The 17,759-nt window shown below is 40.9% G+C and overlaps 1 protein-coding gene across 1 annotated transcript in view; it reads left to right on the forward strand.

The window, feature by feature from the left end:
- Window positions 1-17,452, forward strand: part of LOC126457781 (uncharacterized) — a 111,994-nt gene extending 94,542 nt beyond the window's left edge. Inside the window, exon 5 of the mRNA XM_050094367.1 lies at window positions 17,344-17,452. Within this exon, the coding sequence (XP_049950324.1) occupies window positions 17,344-17,436 (93 nt within the window). The 3' untranslated portion in view covers window positions 17,437-17,452. The remainder of the gene's footprint in view (window positions 1-17,343) is intronic.
- The last annotated feature ends 307 nt before the right edge of the window (window positions 17,453-17,759 follow it).

The following is a 17,759-nucleotide window of genomic DNA, read 5'->3' on the forward strand; positions in this document are numbered from 1 at the left end:
GAATATAATTATGATTATCATGCACACAACATGAACAATAATTTAAATATGTAGTTTCAAAGTTTTGTTATCCCATACATAAAGAACTGTCCAACCCACCATGCGTAATTATTTTTCTCATTCAGTATGTTACCTGCGTGACTTGCGTCTCCTCTTCAGTCGAATCTCTGCCACTATGAACAACGCAAAGGATCCCTAGTGCTCTCAGTTTCCTGTGATGTTGATATTCCTTCATTCTCCAGCTTTATAATGTTTTCTTCTCCTCTGTTTCTTTTTATAGTGAAAGTACTCAAAGACTTTTGGTAAGTCCAGTTACCTGTTTTCTCTATATGTCTCCGGATAACTGGATCCTCCGTTTTCTTATAGCCTCTGATATTCTGTCATATTCTACTCGGTACTTGGTTGCCGCGCAGCAAGAAACATCCTTTTTTTGCCGCACTTTTATTTGGGTCTTTCGCTCCTCCTCCTGTGGCAATTCAGTGTTTTTTCGTTATTACTAATTCTATAGACTCTGAAGTATACGGGCACTGAGATTTAACCACTGGAGGTGTCTTAGTTTCTCTGAACAGAACTAGTCAAAGATCCTGCTGGTTACCGAAATAAAATACCTGTCAAAACGTGTCATTGAATATCACTCGTCAAAAGTGAAGAAACAGGAATAAGCCATAAAACGCGACTTGTTCTATTCTCACAAAATTTACGCCAATTGTATTACCGTTAATGATATTTGTATACGGAGAAATCGCAACGCCAGAGAAATTTGGCTAAATGAAGAAAAACCTACAGAGGGTCGGTACTCGATGCGGAGACTGGCAGTTGTCCCTTTATTTAAGAAGGGCGTTAACTAACTAATGCAACACATTTTCTATCGACCAATTTCAGCTTAAAAAGTGCGGAATTTGTTGTGGGACATCGTGGAATAGCCCCGCTTCAGTCCCGACAGTTTCATGAAGTTCCGATGGGTGGCGTGAACAAAAGCACGGTGAGTCGTTGGGCGAGGCGTCTGTCATCATCTCAACAAGGTCGCGCAAACCTGTCCGATCCACCGCGTGCGGGCCGGCCGCACACAGCTGTGGCTCCTATAATACTGGAATGTGAGCTCAGTCAAACACCCGCTGCTCAAATAGACGTCTCTGGTGGTAGCTCTGATGCAGTCGTCCACCAGTGTGAGTACTCAAAGGTTTGTGCCTCCTGTGTTACTCGCCGAGACCATAAAGAGCAATGGAGCCAAACGAACTTCTGCTTCTCCATGACAACGCAAGGCAGCACACAAGTCTGCGCACCCGAGAGCAGCTTACAAAACTTCATCGGGCTGTTCTTTATCGTCCACACTGCAGCCCGGATCTCGTACCTTTCGACTTCCATCTGTAAGTGGATAATGGGAAGGTTATTGTTGCAGCAAGACCTTGGCTCGGACGTCGACCAACTATGCTGAAAAAAAGGGTTTTGTAGCCAAAAGAGTGGGGAATAATGTGGTGTACTGCAGTCCTGAATACGAACAACCTACTTTCAAAAAAAAAAATGTCTTACATTACTTATTAAGCGCCCCTCGTAGACAATCATATTTAATGTACTGAGCATATATAGGGCTAAGTCTCCGTCACTATATGATTACATGACTAGCGATTAATCAAATTGGTTCAAATGGCTCTGAGCACTATGGAACTTAACACCAGAGGTCATCAGTCCCCTAGAACTTAGAACTACTCAAACCTAACTAACCTAAGGATATCGCACACATCCATGCCCGAGGCAGGATTCGAACCTGCGACCGTAGCGGTCGCGCGGTTCCAGACTAATGCGCCTAGAACCGCTCGGCCACATCGGCCGGTAGCGATTAATCGTTGGAAACAGTCGCAACATTAAACATCTAGATAAATGTGAATATCGCATAGCATTGTCGCATGGATTATTCTCTGTCAGTTCAGCCACCTAGTCCAAAATGGCTTTCTTTATACGCGCTCACTGAGTACTTTTAACCTGAGAAGTGCTAATGTTGTGTCTTCAGTGTGACTGTTTTACTGTACCTGCCTATGAATAGTAAGCGTGGTAGCACCGAAGAAGGCCGTCGAGATAAATGTCCGCATCCGACTAACGGAACACCAGCAGCAACATGTGCCCTCACTCCACGAGGTGCTGCCGAGAGATTTGGGTTGGGTTGGGTTGTTTGGGGGAAGAGACCAAACAGCGAAGTCATCGGTCTCATCGGAGTAGGGAAGGATGAAGAAGGAAGTAAGCCGTGTCCTTTCAAAGGAACCATCCCAGCATTTGCCTGGAGCGATTTAGGGAAATCACGGAAAACCTAAATCATGATGGCCGGACGTGGGATTGAACCGTCGTCCTCCAGAATGGGAGAGATTTGGAATTTAATCCAGGATATTGGTGTAAAGTCTGGTACATCCTTTACCCCTACTACCACTTTGCGTCTGAATACTGCCGAAGAAACGTCTTCCAGCCCCAAGATTCGAACTGGGTAACCCCATTCGAGACCCCGACAATGTTGCGTATTACCAGCCTTGGTTATGGAGGCGGGTAAACCTTTAGGAGTATGCGTATGGAGATATTTAAAGGGCCCTTACCACATTAAACTTGTTGTAGGGAAGAGACATATCACACTATTTTTCATTGGAATAATCAAAGCCAACGTACTCCACTGACGAAGGGGAGGAGGGGTGGCAACTTACACCACTTTAGCATTCTAGTTTGACTCCTTCCTATTGTTCGTCAATTGGGGATTCGTTTTATAAACTCAAGATTGCGAATGAGATACTCATGAAACTACTGCTGTAGACGCTACAAGAGAGCGTCGTGTGAAACTTCCTGGCAGATTAAAACTGCGTGCCGGACCGAGACTCGAACTCGGGACCTTTGCCTTTCGCGGGAAAGTGCTCTACCAACTGAGCTACCCAAGCACGACTCACGCCCCGTCCTCACAGCTTGACTTCTGCCAGTACCTCGTCTCCTACCTTAGCGTCGTGTATCGCAGAGAGATCTGCTGTTAAAAATCGGAGAAACACGTTCCATGAAGAGTCAGGCCACGTAAAATGTATCTCGCTTATAGGTCATAACGGTAAAATAATAGAAATTCCACCTCTTATGGAAGCTTATAGATAATATTTCATTCTGTGAATGGGATAGGAAAAAATGCATACTGAGTATGGGTGTAAAAGTAGAATATATTGCATCTTTTCATAGCATCAGTTTTTTAATGCTGCCTAGTATAACTAAAGCTCAACAAATGTTTGTTGAAAGATAGACTTTTTGTCGTTTGTGTAAAGTGTAGCTAATTCCCAACATTCCTATAGATGGACTGAGTATCTCACATGTTGTAAATCAGGAAATCATCTTTTACCTCTTTTTGACACAGTACGAAGATAAACTTAACGAACTTGCAACACATTGCAGGTGAAAAATACGTCCGCAACTTGGTTTTTTAACTGCAATAAATGGTTGTTGCTCCTTCATAAGTTGCATTGACAGGTATATTTTTTTACTTCTTGATAGTGACTTGTTCGGACACCTGTGTCCATTTTCAAATCCTCCTACAAAGAAAATTACAGGTAGCATGACAATTTTATACAAATGAGGTACATATTTGCAACACAGTTATAGTTCACTAATATACTTGACATTCGTCATGGTTATTCAGTTTTACGAACTGCCTTACTAATTACATACCATATCGTAAGTGTAACAAATACAGGCGGTAGCCTATGTGCAAAAACTGCTCCTGCAGTGATGATCAAAGCGGCACTATGGCCGACTCAGAAACAGTAAATAGATCACACAGGACGGAGATTAGAGAACTGGTTTGCAGAGACACCAGTGGTTATCAGGTAAAATTCTAGAGGCTGCTAACATTCTTTCGTTTATTTAATATAGAATTATAAACACTACAATGCCATAAAATTCTTTTGCTCAGAGCATTCAGTGGTCTCCAGTGGATCGAATTACACCTAAGTGCTATGCGGTATGTCATGACATGACGTCACCTCAGAAGACGCTGCAGTTGCATGAGCTACGCTCGGTAGTTACAATGTTATGCATTACACGTAATTTACATCCAGTCCCTAAAAAGTTACGTTTCTTTACTACAACTCAAAACCAAAGTGTGCGGCAGCCCCCACTCCAAAAATAAGCCTGTCAATTTACAGGAAGACTGCCTCCTAAGCAGTTCATCTCAACAGTATTTCATTAGTTTATATTCAGTCCTCTACTGGAGAAGTGCCTTACTTTCATATAAACAGGGCGTAAACGTGGACGAGGAAAAAAATTCCTGGATTTTTCCCGGATTTCCCGGTTAAAAATACACTTTCTCCCGGATGAAAACATATTATTTCCGTGTCAAGTAACAGTATACTTTTCCTCGGAACTGTTAAACTTATCAATCCTTTCAATGGTAGTGGTTTTATACACCGACCTAAAATTTCCCGCCACTTTAAAAAACAGAACTCAGGGGAAAAAACACGTTTTGGAAAGATGTCTGATGTGCAGCAACATGTACACTGCATATTTTCGTATTACGAAAGTATAAATTCGAATTCCACCAAACAACGCATGTTACTTTCCGAAGGATTGAATTCAAGATTGCGGTGCGCATTTGTAAGCCAGTCGTAGCTCATGTCGAGCGATCTCGCCAGCCGATAACAGAAGATATTCAGAGCATAGGACATGTGATGTAGTCAGCCAATAGCAACATCACTGTTAATAGGCACAAACACACAAACAGGAAAAGGCAATGGATTAAATTAATATACAGATTGTTGCTACAAGAAGCTTTACGTATAATATTGGTCTCTAAGATTAATAAGCTGCAAGAGAAGCTATACTGTCACACATAAAGGTGATCTTTCTTGTGCGAGTAACACTTTAAGATAGATCACACAAATGTGCCAGTAAAATTTTTAACAACGACATAAATGTCTGATCTTTTGGGCTCGAAAATATTCTAAATGGTCATCCTCAAAGATCTGATTTTTGAATGAGAGTCAAACGCTCAGTGATTTTAGAAATTCATCGGACATTCGAGCATAGAGTTCATCTTGCAAAATAGGAAATTTACTTTTCAAACAACAATTCGGAATATTTTCCCGCGACCTGTCAGAAATAGATTCGTTTCAGTAGTTCCAGAGAGCGCCAGATAACAGGCGTCGCCGCGCTTGCGCAGCTACGATGACGCAGAAAGTCAGTACACTCGTACGTATAAAACATGAAAAGATCTTACATTATGTCACAAAAGAAACAAGACATGGAAATTTTATGAACCATACTAAAAGTGCATGATTCGGCCTAAAGCGCACATTCGTATGTCCAGATTCAGATGTAAATTTTCTTGGAGTACCAGTGCTGTATTATCTTATTTTTGAGCAGAGTCAAGCAGTATATTGCTCCCTCCTACGTATATCTCGCGAAGAGACCATGAGGATAAAATCAGAGCGATTAGAGCCCACACAGAGGCATACCGACAATCCTTCTTTCCACGAACAATACGAGACTGGAATGGAAGGGATAACCGATAGAGGTACTCAATGTACCCTCTGCCACACACCATCAGGTGGCTTGTGGAGTATGGATGTAGATGTAGATTATGGCATAACGCCATACGTGCTAGAAGATGAAAACGTGAACTTGAAATGCAGCGAACAGTTGAAACTAGCCAATAGTGCTGAATTAAACACTTAGTTTCAAATAAACTGACTGCCTCAGCAGAAAAGATTAATAAAAGTCAAATTTCTTTAACAACCCGACAAAAATAACTTCACTGTTCTACAAGGCGATTAACGCTTGACTGTCAGAAAGGTGGAAACAAAAAACAATCTGAAACCAATAACATATTTTACCCTTCCGTAATTATGTGAATGTATTTTAATTCACTTGATAGCTCCCGGCCACAGAAATCCGTTTTGTTTTCATTTGATGTAAGAGCAATAAACGAAGAGGAAACAGCGAAATCGCCGGCCGGGGTGGGCGAGCGGTTCTAGACGAGCGCGCAACCGCTACGGTCGCAGGTTCGAATCGGGCCTCGGGCATGGATGTGTGTGATGTCCTTGGTTAGTTAGGTTTAAGTAGTTCTAAGTTCTAGGGGACTGATGACCTCAGATGTTAAGTCCCATAGTGCTCAGAGCCATTTGAACCATTTTTGAAGCAGCGAAATCACTTAACGTAAGCACGGGTCAAGTGGAGACTACCATCTCCCCGCTACAGCTCAGATTGCTCTGTGCATCAAGTCCAGATCTACAATATTTCCGAACCGGAGCAATATTAGATAGTGGCATCCCTCCCTCGAGCGTTTGAGGTAGGACGCCAAAAATTTAAAAAATCGACCTTTCAGAGATATCTTCATTTTTTAGCACTCATCTTCCTGAAGAGTCTGTTACATAAAACGTATGTGTTCGACGAAGCGTAATACATGTTATTTGGTCTTAAGTGTGCCGAAGTGCAGTGCCACGCCTCATCACACAGCATTCTTCCATCGCACGTCTATTTCGCTCTGTGGAATTCAAACGTGCAATATTTTGTAAAGGAGCCACCAAACTATATTCAGGTAAGTCGAAATTAAAATGTCCTGCGGTGCCTCTCCTGCTCTCAGTCGGCCGGTTTGACATCCCACCCTTCTTTAAAAAAAATCTTGGAATTAATACTGGATAGGATTATTTGTAACCGGCAGAACAAGAGCTCTCATTACTTTATATTCAGTCCTCTAATGGAGAAGTGCCTTACTTTCATATAAACAGGGCGTATACGTGGACGAGGAAAAAAATTCCCAGAGTCTTTACTGTCTGTTAGCTAATAACTGTTTTGTGTGACACAAAATTAAATACAGGATACATAAAACGAGTAAAAACAAGAGACAAGCAAGACAGTACACATTTCTTCAATCCTTAAGTCCTAGCTTTTTCTCTCTCTCTAATCTTGCCACAGCTTTGTATCGCGTACTTTCCTTTCTGGGAAAGAATCTATTACCTCATCAAAGTTCGTCAACATTTTGCTACATGAAAAAACGAAATGTCCGTTGTCTAATACTAGAAACTCTGTTAATACAAATAGTACCCAAGACTGGTGTGGTTTCTCGATCTGATTACATGCATTTTGTCACTGTCTGCTAGATAAAACGAAATAGACCTGGCTAATATTGCAGCAATTGTTACACACACCAAATAAACGAGACTGTTTTGGCATAAATGGTCATTTTTATAACACGACAGAATAAAATATAACATAATATAATGTAAGTGCCAATATCAAATGCCTATTAGGCCTACTACAAGCAAAAAGTTTTATGTTAGGAAATAGTTTCACATTTCATTCATACTCTCTAGCTTCTGAAGCATGAGATCGAAAAGTAGTAGTACGAAATTTTTATATACATTTTGAATCGTCATATTCTTCCGTAATTTGTGTGAGTCCCCTTTTCTTCTCCTTCCTCGTTCTAACAAACACTCTTATCATTAACTCTGTGACTATTCCTGCCAGCGTCAAAACTTATTCTCTGGTTAACTTCACTAAGCCTGCCACGATCACCGGTTTAGTTATCCCGCATTTATTCTCCGGTTAGGCATTATTACGTGTTCGTACAACGCGTTTTCCGCACGACTCCCATAATAGAACTTCAGCGGCTGCTAGCTGGGGACTGTATAACTGGCCCTTAGAAGTGTAGCGGTCTGGCCAAGAATTTTCTGTCAAAATTTCATTTTCTTGGATACTCGGAGAAGACAAGACATAATATTTGTAGCCTGTTATTCCTGTTAGTCACTTATTTCCACTCTGGTAGTCTGAATCTATGGAATTCGCTAGTAATTATAACAATGCTCATCATTTGCATACCCACTCAACCACATAAACAGTGATTGGCATTCACCCGTTCGGCTCTATTCGCTCAGCTCTTTTGTCTGCAGAAAAGTTTATTTCTAGATGCGACGGGGATTCCCCTGGCAGAGACATCACGTACACATGCTTTCAAAAATCGACTTACGATTCATTCAGAAATCAACTTAGAATTTGATCAAAAATGTTAAAAAAACAACAGGGATGCGTAAAAAATCATATGAGTAATCGATAGACCAACGTGCGCTGGATGATGCTAGGCGCTTTGTGGAACAAGGACTTTTTCCTCAATAATATGAATTTGCCCCCCCCCCCCTCCACTTGAAACTGCCGCCTGGGGAAGATACCCCGGTTTATCAAATGGTTCAAATGGCTCTGAGCACTATGCGACTTAACTTCTGAGGTCATCAGTCGCCTAGAACTTAGAACTAATTAAACCGAACTAACCTAAGGACATCACACACATCCAAGCCCGAGGCAGGATTCGAACCTGCGACCGTAGCGGTCACGCGGTTCCAGACTGAAGCGCCTTTAACCGCACGTCCACACCGGCCGGCCGACCCCGGTTTGCCCCCGCCCCCTAGTTCCGGGCCTGTTGCGCATACGTGAATCTTGCAGCTTAGGCGCACCAGTAAAAATTTTTCCGGATAGTATCTGGTTACTTGCTGCTATTGCTTATGCTGCTATCTCGCTTCTGTAGCCAGAAGCGGGAGAAGGTACTACTCATACGCGACTCAACTGCACATGCGCATTAGCTCGCTCGCAACCGCTCACACGAATCTAAGGTAAACAGTTGTGACGTCACGCTCATCGGAGGCAATTTGTTGTTATGAAACATAGCATAGTCTTCCTAAAGCCTTTGACACATCTTGCTGTTGGTAGACGCTTGTATGAGGACTGCGTTTTGTTGTTGTATATGGTGCATTTCCTTTGCAACTTAAGTTTTATATTAGTTTTTCTTCTCTCGTTCGTGTTTTATTGCTGCAGTATTATTCTGCAGTAGCGAGATACAGTAGTATTCTTCGTTAGAGTATTGTTTCTTACCAGTCGAAGTTACAAAGATTTCACTGAAAACTAAAACAGTGAAAACTTCCCAGAATTCTAAAAAATTCCCGGGTTTTTCAAAAATGGCTCTGAGCACTATGGGACTCAACTGCTGTGGTCATAAGTCCCCTAGAACTTAGAACTACTTAAACCTAACTATCCTAAGGACAGCACACAACACCCAGCCATCACGAGGCAGAGAAAATCCCTGACCCCGCCGGGAATCGAACCCGGGAACCCGGGCGTGGGAAGCGAGAACGCTACCGCACGACCACGAGATGCGGGCTCCCGGGTTTTTCCCGGATCTCACGGTTGTCCCGGGTCGTATACACCCTGCTAAAACAGTAAAACAGTTTTATATAAAGTGACCGAAAATTACGTTTGATTATTACAATTAATAAGACTACGAAGTAGAATCAGACAATCAGCATACAGTACATTACACTTAGACAAGCCATTTACCACAGATTTACGTAGTTTTACATACTGTGCTCTAATTGACAAACATTTCTTTTTTTACAAATCAAATTCATAGCACAAATAGTACGACAGTACATCCAGTATTGTAAAGTCTTGCACCGCCGACTGGCGAAAACCAGATGAAATTAGCAAAATGCACTTTTAAAAATTCTTAAGGTAAATCATAAAAGTACTAAATCCTTTCTTTTTACAGATTAAATTTCTTATTTTACAACTCAACTTCGATTCTCAGTGCAAACTGGTGCGAGAGCACAGTCTCATATTAAAACTTAATTGAGTTACGGTAAAACAGCCGATTGGCGGAAACCAAATAAACGAGCAGAAATTGCATTATTTAAAATATTTAAAATACATCATCAAATAACAAATCCTTTCTTATAGCAAATTAACTTATTACGTGGCTAAATTCTTCCATGGAAGCGGCGTGTTAGCGCGTACAATATAGCATTGCACCGTTAGCACAATACAGATACGCCAACAGAAACTGCTGTGTGCATGGCATGAGTGATGGCACTTACTTGCTCTAAAATATCCAAAAAATTATGACTACACGTTGGTCTTAAATGGCTAGAAATACATTAAAGTACTCTTGCGCTGCGTCAGACAATGATGCTACATGTTGTTGACACTACAGTACCACAGACTACGCTCTGTATTCATACTACTGTACAATGTACCTTAATAAAATATCGTACCTAATGAGACGAAAGTTACCATGGGAAATCGTCTCAACTGTTGATATAGATTTACTCTAATGCCTGACCTCGGGCATGGGTGTGTGTGTTGTCCATAGCGTAAGTTAGTTTAAGTTAGATTAAGCAGTGTATAGGCTTAGGGACCGATGACCTCAGCAGTTTGGTCCCATAAGACCTTACCACAAACTTCCAGTTTCTAATGCCTGAGATAAGAGGTTTTTTTCAGTTACAAGTTGCAAACAACATTAATGACGGTGTTTGCATTCATTCTTCCAATGAGCAAAAATGCTACAGCATCGAAAACCATAATGTGCGCAAACACGCACGAAGACCGAAATAACTACCTGCTTATAGTAATCCGATCGCCATGTAAAGTTACGTTGTGCAAGACGCGACAGTTGGCTGCGACTGCGACGCTGCCCCCTCCTCTTTTCCCACCCTGGCAGACGGCGACACGGCCGCAACTCGACTGGAGTCGTCGCTGTTTCCCAAGCTCCGGTCGGCGGCGGCGGATTCAAATACATAAGAAAAAATAAGAATTCCGATTTTCTTGCTGTAAAAAATACTGTATGTTAATGCAACAAAGTTACATCGGCTCCCAGAGTTAGTTTTTCGATACAGATTCTCCTTTTACTTTAAAAAATTGAAAAGTATCTCTTCCGGTTTTGCGTGTTTTTTTCGCTGTATATTACTTCTCTATTAATTGTGAGGAAAGTAGAGGGCACAAAAAATTGATGTTTGCGTATCTTACAGTTTCACATCACAGCTTGACAATGAGGTGTCTATTTTTCCGATATTCGTCACAGTTATTCCGATACTTAATTTACAAGTAACCTACTGCATAAAATTTGAATTGTGTACAGTGAAAAATGTGGTCGCTGGCTACTTTACGTATGGTTCACGTTAGGTCATACATAGTTGCCGATGAAAAGAAGCTAACATATCGAAATTATTTTTAAAGTTGAGATCAGAATGATATCGATCTCCGTTTCCGAGATTTGGGCTCATGTATCTCCGGGAGCGTCGCGACTAGCCGCCAGTTCTGTCGACGCGCAACGAGAATCGTGTGGTCATCACACGATAGAGAATGCATTTGTTTTGTTTCGCTGACACATTTGGACCTAATGAAACCATTTTATGTCATATTTCTCCGGTATGAGTTACTAATATTTCTCCATATGCTCTTGACAATTTCATTTAAAATGCCACGAAATGTAGGTTTCTTAAAGCCAAGTGATCAAGCAGAACCCATTTTTTTGGTTTTGCTGGTGGCATCTGAACCTGTTCCAAGCTTTCTTTCTCGTTTATTTCTCTGATACGAGTCCCGAATATTCCTCCATCTGTTTTTGCACATTTCACCTAAAATTCCAATGAAAGACAAGTTTATTAACAATAAGCGCACGCTAGCGTCATTGCATTGATTCAAGTTCTTGACAACAAGATCGGGTTACACCTTAAACATTTCTAGAATTTTGATTCTGAACGTCTACAGTATACACTGGCAGAAATGTGGAAGAAATAATGTCCGTGCTTGTTCACAAAATTTCCCGAAATTATACTTGTCAGTTTCTGCTATGCAGAAACTTTTGGAACAAGCTAAGGCAACTTTCATAGCCGACTGAATCTTTATTCCCATCCAAATGAACTTCCATATTCTTATATTCTGACAGCATACATCGTTATGGATGACATGAACATTTAATCTTGCCAAGCTGCACTCAAAAGATGACTCCAGGATTTACAAAAGACGAATTCCAATTGTGAACTGTGTCAGACCAGAAGGGCCTTGTAAAACAGTAGTGCACTTTTGGCACAAGTTTTTTGAGCACCATCTTCTACCAATGAATTGAAGTGAATGTGACAAATTACTTACTGCAGCATACTGTTTGCGCAATCTGTTGAGAAACGCCTTCCTCAAAAACGGACATCTATTGATTACAGAAAGCTGTACAACAATCTGGTGATGGTTTTTCACAACTAGAAGGTATCATCAAGACACCAATTTACCGTTTACTTTCAAAGTGAAGGTATTGTAAAATGTAACCTTCTCGTTGTACTTTAGATTGTTCATTTCATAATGTACTTGCCGTTTTCAATTTTTATCGTCACAAAAAAGAGTAATGCGAAAATTGACCTTCAAGTTCATTTTCATCATTCTAATTCTACATCTGCATGGATTATACTGATTTTCATAACAGGCCTGAAAAATTTGCATTAATGGGAAAATATTATATATTTCACTCACCTGCCAGTTTCAAGTGTGCACCAATTTCTTCCCAAATTCTGTCTCTGAACATAGTGTCTCTATATTTAGGGTTCTTCAAATCGTAAAGGCAAGGATGTTGCGAGACCAGCTCACAGAGCATCACATCCTGTGAGTGGCTTATTTCAGTTTTCCTTGACTGGCTCTATATCTTTCTGGCAGCCGTACGTCTTTGTGTCGTGCGACTTCCGTCGCATCACTGCTCACTGGTGCAGTGCTGCGGCAGCTGCCGCAACAGTCGCGCGTCGCATCCCAAACTCGAACTGCGCATGCGCCAGCAGGCAACTTCTGACGTCACGTAGCGACCGTCGCAGTCGCTAGTGTGCGTCGCGTCTTGGACAACGTACCTTAAACCGCTGACAACTAAAAATCACCTGACATTAGGAATGATTGCAATTTCTTTATAACCACATAAAATAAAACATCAACTAAACGCTGACGTACAACAACCCATTATGTGCAAAGCAAATGAAAAACCACATTATACAAACTATTAACAGCCGAATGAGCTGCATATGATGTCCACCAGTTTAATAATATTCAAAATGTGTCCATAGTAAGCACATTTTAGTCCTTGAACCATTCATTGTAAGGGACAACAGTCACATCAACGAACAGGCTATGCAACTTCGTCCCCTACATTCCAATGCAGGGAGCCATGCTCCTCATATTTCAAAATAACCAGAATATTGTACAAACGCCTATGGTGCGAAACAGGTCAAAAACACCGTAAAATACATGATGTCATTGTGACGTGACATACGATAACCAACTGTTTACAGTGTGTTTACACTAGCAGTACACACTCCATAGCAGGAGTTGGTATCCCCTCCCCTACAGTTCCTGTTTAAACAGAGAAAAAAACCGTTATATCTAAAATCTGCTTGTCCGTTTAGTACTTTATCTGATTCCTTGATTTATTGCCTCTAAATTCCTTATTCTTCAAGAACGTCCAATTGCAGGCCTTTGGAACAACGTGCAGCACTTCCATCGTTTCTTGTATCGTCCGCGCTACCTGCCCTTCACTCCTTAAGTGCAGGCCAAATGCCGTTCTGTTATTCCAACTAACGTGTGTCCTGAAGCTAATTGATAAGGACCTGCCCGTCTGACCTATATAAAATTTATCATAGTATCTGCACTTGAGCTTATAAACCCATGACGCCTCAATTTTTTGAGCGTTACCATTATGAACTCCATTGCCGTCTGTGCGTGTCTATGCTTGAGGTGACCATTTGTACGAAATGCCATTTGGAATTTTTTCAGGAAAGCAGATGCCAGTTTTATAGACATAGGCCTCCGTTACTGTAAAGTCAAGAACTTTTTACTCTCATTACATGGGATCTTACACTGTCTATGTTTTTTATATATCTGTGTAACTAGGTTATTTCTGTATCCATTCGCCACCATAGTCTGCTTCAACAGCTCAAGCTCTTTTACTGAGTTCGCTTACCCTTAACGGGAGTCTGTTCATCCGTGCCAACATTGCGTGAAGAAAGTCCTTCTTTTGCTTCACCGGATAATTAGAATCATTGCTCATTATGATATCTGTTTGAGAGGGTTTCCGAAAAATCGAAAAACCTGATTCACTCCCCCTTAGTATCACCGTTAGGACCAAAAAGTTAATTTTATTGTCTTTTTCACTATTGTGCATACATTTAATATTCCCATGCTGTTGGTTAAATAAACTATGCACAGTTGATACCTGCCCCACTCCTCCATTTACTACAAGGAATCATTCACATAACGTTTACAGACAGTGATTGTGTCCGCTAACCATAGATTACTGGCAAATACCTTTCACTCTAAATCATTAATAATAACGTCCGCTGACAGGCCTGAAAGGCAATTGCCTATCGCTAAACCTTTTCTCTGCTGATATCCTCCCTCATGGAATCCAAAAAAATTGTAACTCAAGGTAAACTACAAAAGGTCCGTAAACTCTATTATTTCCCCTTTCCCTACGGCGTTCTTAGGCAATAAATTCTCTTTTATAATTTTAAACGTATATTCAATGGAGGCGTTCGTATAGAGATTAACAATATCAAGGAAGGCAAATACCGTATTCCCTGTGAGTTAAATTTCCTTAGTCTTACGAGCAGAGACTGCGGTATTCGCCAGACTAGTTTTTTCGGAACTTACAAAGATTTTGAAGTTTTTTAAAAAGTAAATTATCCAATGCAGCCGTGGGACCATTTCTACACTCACGTTCCTGTTCTCTTTATGCAACTTTATTTTTGCGTTCAAAGAGGGTAATTTAGGGTTAATACTGATCACCTTACGTTTCTCCGCGGGAAGTAGCAGGAATTGGCTCCCTTCCACTTTCTTTTTAAATCCCACGTGATAATATCTAGTGGGGTCTTTAAGTACTTTCTCTTTGTCATTTCGTGATAAGAACTGCTACACTTTAGTCCTATACTCTGCTTCAAAGATAACCACTGAAGTAGCACCCTTATCTGCCTTTATTATTATTACTTTCTTCTTACGTAATTTGTAATTTATTCCGTCAATAAGCCACAGTACTTTCACCAACATCCTATTTTCTTAGTAGTTCCCTGGACAAGAGTCCTGTGCCTTAACTGCTGCCCTTGTTTCTTCCAAAGCGTTAGGTTTCCCCTTAGCACATGCTGACTAATTTCAGTTATAACTTGAGCTATAGCTGCGTCTGAAAGAGGGACGTACGGAGAAAACTCCAACCCCTTGTTAGGGATTGCCATCTCTTCTGTACTCAAGGAAGTGTTGGTCAAGTTTACCACCCTATCGCCAAAAGTATGGATCCTCTTTCTATCACTATAGACATTATCATTGTAAATCTGCTTCCCAGACAAACGTCAGATATTACCATTGTGCTTCAAAAAAAGCTCCCGACGTTTATCTTCTACTACCTCCTCAATATTCTCGTGGAAAACTTGAAACTGTAAATAATCCATGCTCATACGTAGCTTTAGGTATAACGAACCAATGCTTTTTTTAGTCTGTCTTTAAAACCATAAGCTTCTCTAATTTTACTTTTACCCTTTGAATTTCGGTGCTACGTTTTATTGCCACTGCACTTTTACTTTTGGTGCGTATTGGGACCTTCGCATACACAGGCATCACACAACACAGTAACTCACGACAGTGCTACAGTGCTAGTGGTGTCCATTCTAAGCAGAGCAATGACTACCATAAACGAAGCAGACATAGTATTATGTTTACAACAGCAGTTGCCGAAGTTGACATTCCGTCAGAAAGAAACTCAAAGAATTTCGCAGAGTGAAAAACAAGTAGCAGATGAAATATTAGCCTCTCTGCAAGATGAGTCAGTGGCATGTGCGGTGTCGTATACGCTCGGCTGTGAAGACAATGTACATGAAGAGTACAATGATGATGATACGTGCTTAACAAGTGAAAGTGATGTGAAACAGGTGTCGATCCATGTAGTTCATCATCCTTATCGGACAGGGAGCCACAAATAACATCTGCAGTGAAACGTAGTAAAGGATACTTGTTGTCCAAGGAGCGGGTACTAAACGTAATTAGATACATGGAAGATCATCCTCAGCATAGTAAAAAAGCCATTATGAACAGCTTTCGAATAAGTCCGCTGTAATATGACTGTGTAGTGCATAATGAAAACTACGGATTTTCCAGGGAGGACAAGGTGCACCTGTTACAAAAACTTGTGTTCGTTCATTTCAAGGATACTCGATACAGTTTACAGGAGTACAATGATGACGACATGTGCTTAACAAGTTATGCATATTAAATTGCGCACGACGTAGATTACAGTGATTTCAAGGGAAGTAGGGGTGGTTGCATAACTTCAAACAGTGCTGCAGAATTAGAAGATGTATGATAACGAAATTTCACACAAAGAGTCATCCTAACGATGCACAGCAAACTGTGAAATCAGAAAGAAAAAGCAAACTTATCCAATCGTTCAGTAAGGAATATGTTTTCATCTTCGACCAGTCGGGATTTGAAGAGGAAATGCATACGAAAGAAACCCTGGAAATTACTGGTACCAAGTGAGTTGTATCAAGATCACCTAACATCAGTGCCTTAACGCTTTCGTATTCAATTATGCCGACTGTTAATCCATATGGTAAATTGACTGGAAAGTTATTTACTGTGCTGCGAGAAGTTGGAGGTTCTCTGCTCCATACGATCCTTTCTCGCGTGCGTAATCTTGCAAGGGCAGTACGTAATATTTACATCGCAGCAAGGAAGAGGGGAAAATGGGCGTTAGAGAATTATAACTATGGTGTGAGTACTGCTTTTGGACACTAGCTGGTCAAAATAACTTGCTTTTGCCTGATTCCTGGTCTGCGTATAAAAATCATACTCATTTAGAGCAAACTATCCCTCCTGAAAAGTTGCAGTTCGTACCATCTGGAACCACTGGACAAATTCTGTCTCTGGATGTTTGTTTTTTCCGTGCCTAAAAAACATATTATCGCATTATCTGCAGCTACGCCTTAAAGGATAGCTAGTTTCACGATAAGGTCCACGACAGACTGTTTCCCGTTTGGTTGAGTTCTCATCACCCCGCTACACCAATGTGATTCTATATGCATTCATTAAGAGTGGATATCTAACTGGACTTACTGCGCGGTTTGTAACGCCCAAGGAGTTCAGTCTTCATGGTGCGAACTTTTATGATAACTGTGGCGTGATTCGGTGTTCGTGGTGCAAATTAATGACTTGTTTTGAATATTTCTTGAATGTCGACGATGTCCATTTTGTGAAGTGTAATACATACATCTCACAGAAGTTTGATCTCTGGTCCTCCCACACATTCATTTTTTGTCGCCCTCCTCATGCACATGGTGAGTCGTTAGCAGCTCATATTTTTCCTGTCATAATTGTCAACACAATACTTTCAAATGAGCCTTACTAAAGTTTGAATTTGCGACCTCGAACTCAAGGGGTTGAGTACTGGAAACGAAAACAATTGACAGCATGAATACGAAACTGCCGTATTTCTGATTTTCTAGCCATGTTGTAATAGAAGTCATAACTGAGACCCATTTATTTATCTAGTTGTTTTCTTTTCAGGTTACATGGACTCAAGTGCAGCGTCAAGTTTCAACACATATTTCGAGAAGAAAACGGCGCAGCATTGAACATTATGCACCTACTGTCACCTAACGTACTTCAGACTAACACCCGTCAACAGCTGAAGCACGGCAACGAACAGTGTCAGAATGACAGTTACTCAAGTCTGATTTTGGCTTTCAGGGCGGGTCTAGTGACTATCGAGCAAGCAGCTTAAACGGAACACACAACTGCAGCAGAATGTTCCGGTGTTGCAAAATATCGATTTTGAGCTTAACGTATGATTATATGATTTTTACAAAACTGTGTAGATGTTCAAGTTTATGTTTCATTTAGAATTAAAAGTGGGTCAAATTGAAATATTACTGTATCTCATTGCTACCGATCAGAACCCCTCGGAGAGCATTAAAGATAAA

Source organism: Schistocerca serialis, chromosome 2 (genome assembly GCF_023864345.2).
Source record: "Schistocerca serialis cubense isolate TAMUIC-IGC-003099 chromosome 2, iqSchSeri2.2, whole genome shotgun sequence".
Taxonomy (NCBI): Eukaryota; Metazoa; Arthropoda; class Insecta; order Orthoptera; family Acrididae; genus Schistocerca; species Schistocerca serialis.